The sequence below is a fragment of the Diuraphis noxia genome, unplaced genomic scaffold (assembly GCF_037042655.1).
Source record: "Diuraphis noxia isolate RWA-SAM2 unplaced genomic scaffold, SU_Dnox_SAM2 contig0001, whole genome shotgun sequence".
In the NCBI taxonomy this organism is placed as follows: domain Eukaryota; kingdom Metazoa; phylum Arthropoda; class Insecta; order Hemiptera; family Aphididae; genus Diuraphis; species Diuraphis noxia.
Genome location: NW_028301711.1, coordinates 47,436,696 through 47,447,942, shown reverse-complemented (window position 1 = coordinate 47,447,942; position 11,247 = coordinate 47,436,696). Strand labels below are relative to the sequence as shown.

The 11,247-nt window shown below is 35.0% G+C and overlaps 1 protein-coding gene across 1 annotated transcript in view; it reads right to left on the bottom strand.

Annotated features, from left to right (window-relative positions):
* Positions 1-589: 589 nt before the first annotated feature.
* Positions 590-11,247, bottom strand: part of LOC107161423 (uncharacterized) — a 70,947-nt gene continuing 60,289 nt past the window's right edge. Inside the window, exons 6-7 of the mRNA XM_089216777.1 lie at positions 7,218-7,435; positions 590-5,332 (exon numbers count right to left, since the gene is read on the bottom strand). Coding sequence (XP_089072903.1) covers positions 4,394-5,332; positions 7,218-7,435 — 1,157 coding nt within the window. The 3' untranslated portion in view covers positions 590-4,393. The remainder of the gene's footprint in view (positions 5,333-7,217; positions 7,436-11,247) is intronic.

Below are 11,247 nucleotides of genomic sequence, written 5' to 3'. Positions count from 1 at the left end.
ACCCATTGCAAATATTTATCTTGTATAATAATTTTTCGTAATTGGTAATTCTATTAATTTTATGTTAAAACTTATTACGTTTTACGATTTAATATAGTAATAAAATATTCTTATTCATTTAGTAATCGATACGAAATCATAATATGTTTAGTATCTAGTTATGCGGTTTACTTACTTTTAAATTTTAGCTTTAGGATTTGTGATTTGGTTTTGTAGAAAGGCCTTAACACTGGCGGAATCCGCATAACACATTTTCATTTCATATTACCTTTTTATCTGACCGGTATTGTGGTGGAGCTACAATCGCCCTTCGAAATGAATAATCAGCTGTGATTAATCTGTCATTGTATTTCCAATATTATCCTCGAGTTGATTGTATATACTCAATTATTATTATAATTTATCATATTTCAAATTTGTTTTCGTGTTAAAGAATTAATGACGATCCCGAAGAACATTTAATATTTAATTTTTTTTTTCTAGACAGATTTAAAGACAATATGTTTTATTATTTATATTTAAATAAATACTTTAATCCGAATTATTTTGCTGATTGGAAAGAAATGTTTGATTTCTGTTGGCTTTCAACAACGTACATTATCTACAAAATTATTATGACGGATATAGTGATGTGTCATGTGTATAAAACATTCGGTACAGTTATTGCCGAGTTGTTCGAAATACATAGTTTATTGTGCAATTAATAAATACAATTTTACACGCTTTAAATATAATATGCTAACAAGTGTACAAATTCAGTAATAGTTTATATTGTTAAATATATATTATATTATATATATTTTAAAAAAAAAAAGAGGAAAATAATTAAACTTGTAAAAATTAGGCTATATCACAGATAAGTCGTAATAAAATATATATAAAAAAAAAATTAATACAACACTGAAATTATAATTATAAAATAAGCTAACCATTTATCATATTATTATATATAATACTCAACATAATACATTATATAATTTGTTCAAATCGTCAGTGATGCTCAGCGTTAATTTACTAAAATTGTCTACGTATAATCTAAATGTTCGTTTAAGATTAAATGTTTACACCTTACGAACTAAATGTTTACATTGTAAAAGTATTTTATGTGTGTACATATATTATAAAATATATATATATTATGTTACATCTAAACATACAAATAAATAATTATATAATATAAATACGACACTGTGACCGTACTACGCTCTTTTCGATCGAAAGCGCTTAGATAAAATGTGTTCGTATAAGCATTAAATGATCACAATACGCACGATGTGGTCATAATTATATGGTCCAAACACCTGAATATGGTACCCGATTGAGGTTTATCCTCCGGCAAAACCGACGCAATAATATTATTATATTATCCGCACCAACTGATCTCGAAAGCGATCGCGAATTACGACTTAAGATGTTGCGTAGTAAAATAAATTGAACGCACCCACTACTTTTGCGTGGCCCCCTCAGGACGAGTACCTACGTCGTGTACCCGTATGGGTAAACCCCGGTATGGGTTTAGAGGTGCAAGGCACAGGGGACATTGCCCACCCCCCGACCCATTCAGATTTCAGTTATACGTTTTAGGGTCTGGGGTCAGTGAACTCCTAGCACCGCCCGCGTAGATAACTCCTTCCCCAGACCAAATGAAAAGCGCGTGTCTAATTCGACATAATATTTTATTAGCTCGCATCGATGTCAACTGCATTTTTATACTTGCACCTTGCACTGCAATCCGCGGATGTTTCTAAATCGAACAGAACTCCTCGAGTCCCACCAAAAGTCTAATCCCGAGTGCACCTTGAGTCGTGTATCAGTAAAATAAATACAATTATAAATAAGTGCTAGTGTGATTTGACAAGAAAAAAAAAATGGATGCATACAAATCCGAAAAAATTGTCGTAGCAGTGTGTTGCAGGGCCTTCAGGGATGATTTGAGCTCGTTTGAACAGGATATTATTATTTATAATTAATACACTTCGACCTTAGACTACAAGGACACGTCTCGAGATTTTGAGAGTCGAAACACACAACTGTGTTATTATAGGTACAGCACGCATATATAGCAGCATGATACGATCGTCGTTATAAATCCAAATCGCGAGACGTCCGAGTGGATGATATAGCTGCGCGATTTTACACGCGGCTATACCGAGAGTAACGATGGACAAATGTCAACGTTTATAATATCATACACCGCGAAAACGCTTGCCAAAAACAAAATTATAAAATAATTATTATTCTACGTTTTTTCGTCATAAAATATACAAAATGGTCTAAATTAACATTTGTCTTGCAGAAATCGATATTAAATGATATCATAATTTAAGTAAATAAATTACATAATTATATGTATTACATCCGGATGTATCTCGCGATGCTGCCAACTGGTTACAACCTGCTCAAGGAAATCTAAAAGAATTCGGTGTACTCGTCGGGAGGTCGAGTGGTCCTTGCCTACTATATAATACAGATTCGACGATTTTTAAGCCCCACGAGGTAAATAATATTTATTAATTATGGAATATATAATACCTACGCATATATATAGCACCTAATAATATTATACTATAAAGTGAACAACAATGCTGTTTTATTGGTTTATGCAGTACACGAATAAATCCGCACGACATTATTGATTTAAACCACCTCCGTTCTACGTTGACTCGTAAGCCATTCACAATAGTTATTTACAAAAAAAAAAAAACCACAGACTATATCTTGTAGCTATATATACATGGTATACGTTTTTCAATATCCACTCTATTTATTTAAATACAACTTTACTATATAAGTGATAAATATAAAATCGAAACGACCCAAACCGTGTCGATTGGGGGGAAAAAAAACAGAAAAATAGACGTCACATCAAACCCGTCTTTATCATTAATTAATTAATATCATTGTTTTTACTATATATTTTACAACTACCTCCATCAATTATTACATAATTATAGGTATAGTATATATATATATACCTGTATTTGTATTTTTTGTTCCACCGACTAAATTATTATTATATTGTACATCTCGAACACCATAAACTATTATTATACGCCACAGTAATACATTTTATATATACATTTTATTATGTACAAACATATGCTATTATTATAATCACACCAACCGTTAAACCGACCGAAATGAATTAAAAATATATAAAACAATATTATAATCATCGATTTAAATTAATTACTAACTGGATACACGTGTCTTACGCGCAATAATATCATACAAATAATTACGATTGATGCACGTTAATAAATCTGTGTACAACACACAAAGTTATGAAAAAACTGTATGATTTAAAAGTGTAAAGAGGAATAAAAATAGCCTAAACATATCAACAACAGCAGTGCAATGTGGGTGGGCAGGCACGCGATCGACCGTTCGAGAGTGGGTGTCGTCCCGCGAAAATATTTCTCCCGATTTCGGCTTGATATTAATAATATTATAATATTGTAATGTGCCGGAAACGATATTATGTGGTCCGTCGTCTTTGTGAAAAATCTAATAAATTCGTGCACTGTTGGCCCGACACAGGCGACGCGACATTTGCAAGGGAATTATTGTTGTGCAGATTCCTTGCAGCTCGTCCGAATAAAAAAAAAAAAAAACGTGCGTCGCAAAACATTATATTAATTGCGCGTTTGTAGAAAGGATATTTTCGTTTACGACACGCCGAGTTTATGCCCGAACACCCTCCACTTCATCCCATCACCACCACAAAAACAGCATACGATTGTCACATATTCGAGAGTCGCATTCTCATTTTGATGTGACATAATACATCAGAAAATACTTGTCAAGCATATACTTTTCTCAAATAAAAATACTAAAATAGTAAACCGTGCCCATACGACTGAGTAAGCCCTTCGATCCCCCCCCCCCCTCGGGTAAAAGCGATGATTTAATACTCTATAATGATATAACCGGATATATAGAAAATCAGTAAGCACCTAGAACTTCCCCCCCTCCGAAAAATCATAACGGTCGAAGAGAGTGGTACGCTCCACCATCCGACATCAATCCCACGAATATCATATTTTTATACCTACTATTATGATTGTCATCATATGTTAAGTGCGCATAATCTAGAGAGCGATTCAAAAGTCTAGGTCCGATGTGGGAAAATTCGTACCTATTTAATATTTATTTAAATAATACCTCTGCTGCAGCAGGAACGAAGTGAAACAAAAAATGTTTTCAGAACGTCCAAGTCTAGTTTAATCTATATGTTACAATCAATAATATTCGATGCTATATTATTTTTTTTACCATCTGCAGAGTCCCTAGTCGTCACACTATTTATTGACACATTACAATTTTAACTTTTGAATCACTCTGTACATTACGTGAGGATTGTTGTACACGCGTAACACCTGTGCGGCTCGGCTCACGCCCTGTCCTTGTCGTACTTGGTCAACTGCAACGGTTGCGCAGCCGCAGCCGCCGCCGCAGCCGCAGCCGCTTTGGCCGCGCCCTGTTCGAGGGCCCGGTGGTGAAGGGCGGTGAAGGCGGCCATTTCGCGCCACGAAGCGATTGTGGACAGCACGCTGTTGTGGTGCTGAATGCTGTTAATGTTGTTGTTGCTATGGTTGTTGTTGTTGTTGTTGTGGGGCTGTTGGTGATTGAGGTGTGGGTGATGGTGATTGTTGATCGGATTTTCGGCTGTTCGTTTCTGGTCGGACGGGTGCATGACGTGGCCGAAGTACGGCGGTCGGTCGGCGCCGAATCGTGGACGGGTAGGTTGATTGTGATGAAGATGGTGAGGTGTAGGCGACGTCAGAGCGATCGCCGCCGATGTCTTTCCGTCGCCGTTGCCGTCATCGCCGACGTCACCGTCGCCGCCGTCGTTGTTGTTGTTGTCGTTATTGCTGTCGACGTTGTTGTATGAAGACGAATTATTGGAACCGTCCCCGTCGTCCATCGGCTCGTCGATGACGCCTTGGACACCACCGCCACCGCAGTCGTCGTCTTCGTCATCCGTGGTCACATTTATCTCTTCGGACGATTCGGACGCGGCGTAACTCTGCTGGACGAGCTGCCGGTGCATGTGCTGCTGGGGCATCAGCGATCGGAACGCGCTGTTCTCGCCACCGCCCAGACACCTGGCCACCGCGGCCGGACAGGGCGGACCGCCGACGCCGTCCGGTCCACCGACCTGGCCGCCGATCGCCGCCGCGACGGGCGACACGACCGGCGGCGTGGGCGTACCCGCCGCCGAACCGCTGCTGCCGCCCGACACGGTTGACGCGGCCGCCACGCCCGACCGACGCGATTTGTTCATGCGCTGGTGCCGTCGCCACTTGGCCCTTCGGTTCGAAAACCATACCTGCGAAATACGTTGTTATGAATGCCTTGTTCAAATACATTATTATTGTAACGTTTAGAAGATGTTTAAAACATTAAAATATGCTGTAAGACTATATAAAACACTAATGGATATAGGCTAGTTATTTGGTATAATATCAATTATTATATACTCAATGGGTATAATAAAGTTTGAATATTGATTGTTTTACTTCTACTAAATTGGCATTGTATGTGTTTTTATTTTTCCAAAGCCATTATGCGTTAGGTTAGATTAGGTTAGGCTACCTATAACCATAGTCGAGTTACAAAATATTGTAATACATGCCAAAAAAAGCCCAAATTTGGCTTTAAAATTGTAAAATATGCTCTAAAATGATTGGTGTTTTTTAATCACGCTTTCGTAAAACAGTTTTTGTGCTAACTTATATATTTATGTCGTATATACATTAGGTATACGATCGACCGGTAAAAGAATGCAAATACACAAATCCGACCACCTGCAATTATAATATTATGAGCGATATATGTACAATGTATATCGATGACTCTGCTCAATCCTATATTATTTGACGGTTAGGTTAGACATGTCTTTCAAATTATTAAAGATAAGACAATGGAATGCCTATAGGTGTCAGTGTACTTTCGAGCAGTGGTTTGTCTAGGATTTTTCACGATGCGAGGGAGAGGGGCTTTAAAGATTTAAATATTTAATGTACAACATGTGGTCTCCATATCAATAATATGACCCCACACCACTCCGTAAATACACCACTGCTTTTGAATGGACTCACTAAATAGTAGTTGGAACTGTTATCCTTTTTCGAATATTATTCTTATGACAAAATACGTGGATATGTGTAATAAATGTAGCTGGTAGGTAGTGCGATACTCAAAAATCTAAAATAAATAATTTGTTTTTAGAAATATAGTGAAATAACTGTAGTCGAATCTACTAAGAATTTACTAAACGTTCTTTTTTAAAACCTAGGGGCTAATCACGACTGCCGGATTGTTAAAAATAAAATAAAAGCAATCAATTATTCAAATGCGCTAAATATTTAGTCGGTATATATAGTGTGCCTATATGCGCTCAAAGCTTAAAATACTCAAAATACTATTTTGCACACGCGTTTAAGGAGTACCTAATGTGAAACAAGTTTAGACTGAACTCAGTTGTTGGAATTGAGTTCATATAATATGATGAAATAGCAAAAATAAAAATACACGCGAATGTATTAATAGTTCACGGCCTTGCGGTTATGACTTAAATTGCAAAATTGCACATCATGCAAAGCCTACAAATAGGTACGTGTAGTTCGAATTATATGGAAATTATATATATATAAATTTAATTTGGTATTCCACAGTAAGAATATATATAGGGGGACTTGCCATGTATACACTAAAAAAAGGGGTGAACAGGACATATTTGGTGTATCAACTTATAGGTATATGTACATAATATACTAACCTCTATATATATAGAGATGCGTTAATATGGATAAGCAGATACAGTAAATCAGTGGTGGCCAAACTTTTTTTACGTGCGCCATAAACTTTAAGTCATCATTGGTATATATAATTACATATTTAACGACGTTTTTATTGTACTCACTAATTTTAATGGCTTTATTTAATACTTAACTTCTTAAATACCACAAATTAAAAAAAAATATATCGGCTTACACTTCCAAAAATTATTTTTAAATAAATTTAACATCTTTATTTAATCTATACTAGTATACTAAATTATAACTGCAAATGAAAAAATAAACATAAACTACGCAAAATATCGTTTTATATTTTTACGGCGTGTAGTATACTTTCGTGGGCCACATATTAAATGATGTCGGACCGTGGTTTGGCCGCCACTGCAGTAAAGTAATTATTGCGAGCTGACTTACCTGGACTCTAGCTTCCGACAGACTGGTCTTGGCAGCCAGCCGTTCACGGGTGCTCACGCACGGGTAGTGACTCTTGTCGAACTCTTTTTCCAGTTCGTCGAGTTGGTCTGGGCTGAACGTGGTCCGGTTACGTCTGAACTTTGGTTGCTCAGAACCGCTGCCGCTGCCCACACTTTCCATGTCGTCTTTGCAACCGTCGACGCCTCCGGATCCGTCACCTGTACAGACGCATGGAAAAATCATCATCAATAATAGTATAAGTAGGTGATGAAAGGTATACATACATATTATATAGGTATATAATAATATATTAATACGAAATAAACTGACTGGCTGTTTGTGATCTCGCTGAAAGTTATTCACATGATGCTATTATACGGTATTAACGTTATAGACACGTTGATATGAAACACTTAAACACTATCATAATCATAACTTATGATTTAATGTTATCATTAATAATATAGGTACACGAATCTTGTAGAAAAATCTTTTTTGGTGGGTGAGTGTGAAAATGTCATTTATTTTAATAGGTATCAAATCAAGTTTTTATTATAATTAATATTTGATAAAGAAAATAATTGTTTGTCTGCAGGAGTTTAAAGGAATAAAATTAAGATCTTATGATAAAAAGCACGATAAGTTTCCATACACAACATTTTAAGTCACCCTACAACAGTGTCGGTCTGGTCATAGCCGCTAGGCCGCGAACGCATCCGGGACCACCGGCCGTATTTGTGTCGAGGGGCCCCGATATTACTAAAAATATAATATTTCACTATTTATAAGCATTTTTTATCCTTTTTATTTAATAACATGTTTGGGGACCCTTCTGAAGAAATGTATCCGGGGCCCTTTAAGTACCAGGCCGACACTGCCCTACAATACATATATCACGAAAGCTTATGAAACTATAAACTTTTTTGTATTTATAAGTATGTTTATTTAGAATTGGCGGTGTGAATAAAAAAGTATTTTGGTACGTTGCATTTTAATAGATTCGCCTAATTGATTTTCTAAAGTATAGTAAGTAGTAAGTTCTAAATCATTTGAAATAATATTGAGTCGGTGATCGAAAAATGTTGGTTTTTGGTTATCAATCAGGACAATCGTCATTTTTTATGCAACATGATGCATATATACATTATAGATTCTTGTCGCCTGCTACTACGCGAGCTTTTAGACAAATTACGTTTAATATTGAGTTGGTATACAACAGTCAACGGGTAGGTACTTCTTATACTTGCAAGTATAATTTGCACTAATAAGAGTCAAATTCGTATTACTTAATAATAATTATAGGTCGACTCGAATAACGACATACAATATTATGTGTTACACACGGCAGGAAGTGCAATTTGATTAGTCATATTATTATCGTTATCGTTTTGCGCTGCAGCACGAACCTACGCGTGTTCCGGAATGGATGCGACGACCAGAGTGTTTCGCGCAAGTGTTTTGGTGTAAAAATAAAAGGGGAGAATAAGGAAAAAATACAAAAAACGAGAAAAACGAGAAACACACTTTTCATGACATTTAAACGCATACACCTATGTATTTATATATAATAGAGGTATAGGTGGTAGCCGGTAGGTAGATAATATAATAATAATAATATATTTTCAGTATTATAATTATCGTTATTATATATTAAATTAAATATTATAATGATACGACGCGTACCCTAGCTGCAAACGTTTCCTTTTATTTTATTCGTATATAATAAATAATAATGTAATAATATATAATTGAAATTGCACGGCACCTACCTACATTGGGTATCATATACATATTATTATGATATAGTGGCCGTGCCATTATTAACTTTATATATATATATATATATATATATATATATATACACACACACGATATGACGTATTATCGCTATTTTACATTATTATATGCTCACACACGTTATAATTACAGCACGCAAGTCAATGCAACGTACGAGTCCTGGACGTGTTTATAATATAATATTATTATATATTACGTGTAATTTTTTACGCGCAGACGCTAACTTATTTAATATATAATTTATAATTTATTTATATTATATTATATCATTATTATAATCGATCGACGACCGGGTGTGTGAGTGCGCGCTCGTAATTGGAAACGTTAATGCAAATAATCGTCGTCCAGAAGACTCGCGATCGCGATAAACGATACTGCAGCCAGAGATATTATAGACATAGAGTAATATAAATTATTATTACATAGATCGAATTGTTTACGTAGGTATCGGTCGCGTCGTAATGATAACATAACATAAAATTATTTTAATTATTACACAATATTATTATTATTATCACAACTACTATTACAGCTGGCCACAGACTCCCGTATAATAGATTCTATAGGTAGGTGTGATGCAACAGGTCGGCGCAGCGTGTGAACCGATCGGCACTACTATTATTTGTACATGACATAATATACAGCGAGTACCTATGTTATACTTATAAGTTATATTGAATGAATGAGGGAGCTCGTTTATCGATATTATAATCCGCGATGCTGATAGAACCGATTAAATACATGCACCTATATATAATATTATGTATAATGCAAATTGTTCGTGTGTGTGCACATTTGCATAAATAATTAAATATAATTATAATCGGTCGCCGTCTCGTTCGTCGGAGAATCTGGAGTCATCGTAGCCTCGATAGACATCACGAGACCATACAATTATCGACGAAACATAGAGCCGTCCCTTGAACCCCCTTAAGTATATATAGTTATATATTATGGTATTTTAATTTAACATGTAATATATTATAATTGTTTTGAAACGATTATTTTTCAACTTGAAAATAATATTATCGAACATAAAGTTCACAAATCAAAATCGCACAGAACTGATAACGTAGGTATATAATATAATACATCCCGCTATCTGATAATAATTTTATTGCTGGGAGAGTATTGTAGAGCACTCTGTGTATCGCGTATGGCATTGATTTATTAATTAAATATTTCATAGAAGAAATAGGTACTTTATTATGTGTATAATCTGTACATAAAATAGTATTTCGGTAAGGTTAAGATGGGTGTCCACTGTTCATTAACAGATGGTATGTAACTCATTAAATAATATATACTATAATATTATGTTATTAAAGTATATTATACATATTGGATTGTCACCGTGTGCTTATTTAATTGATTTTAATTTTAATTATCAGGTGTTATAATCTTTATTTTTGTTCCTAACCTTGGAATATACATTTCGAACACAAATTTAGTGTTTGGAAAAGATCATCACATCACAAATAAAATTGTTAACATTAAATATTGGCGTTGAGAAAAATGCAATAACGAGTTTTTTTGTCGTTTGGTGGGGGGCTGGGGGGCTGGGGAAATGATTCCGAAATAGGTCACGCAAATGTACCCCAATTGCACACTAAATATTGGCGTTGAAAAAGACCTTAAAATTCAAAATTCAGATGAGGAGGCTATACAAACGTTTCTACAAGCCCCACCTTGTTTTCATTTTTAAGCTTGATCCCTATAGTATCAAGTAAATTTCAAAACCAGTTTCGCTAATTCACGCTAATTACACGTTAAATATATAGCCAAAAATATTTTCAAAATTCAAAATGGGGGTGAGGTGGAGAATCGTATGTGGAGATCCATGGGTTCAAAATATCATCAAAAGCTCCACCCCATGAAGAATTTCTCAATGTATACCACTACCTAGAGGACCTAACTACATATCAATAATTTTAAGATGCGTGAACACTATGAAATACGCATGCGAGTTTTCAACGGTGGAGAATTTATAATATGTCGAGTGTGCGGACCCAATATTTAAAAAAAAATCAAAACAGAGATTTGCTCCTGTGATAAAAAATGCACTGACTCAGAAAACACTATAGGTACTTTGCATACCTTTAGGACATTAATTTAGATACATAAATGTATATATAAAAATTTTTATCAGCGCACGCGATTTTTAATTGTCATATATACAAATAATCTAATATATTTATGTATAGCCTATATACTGTTTGAATAAAAAACATTA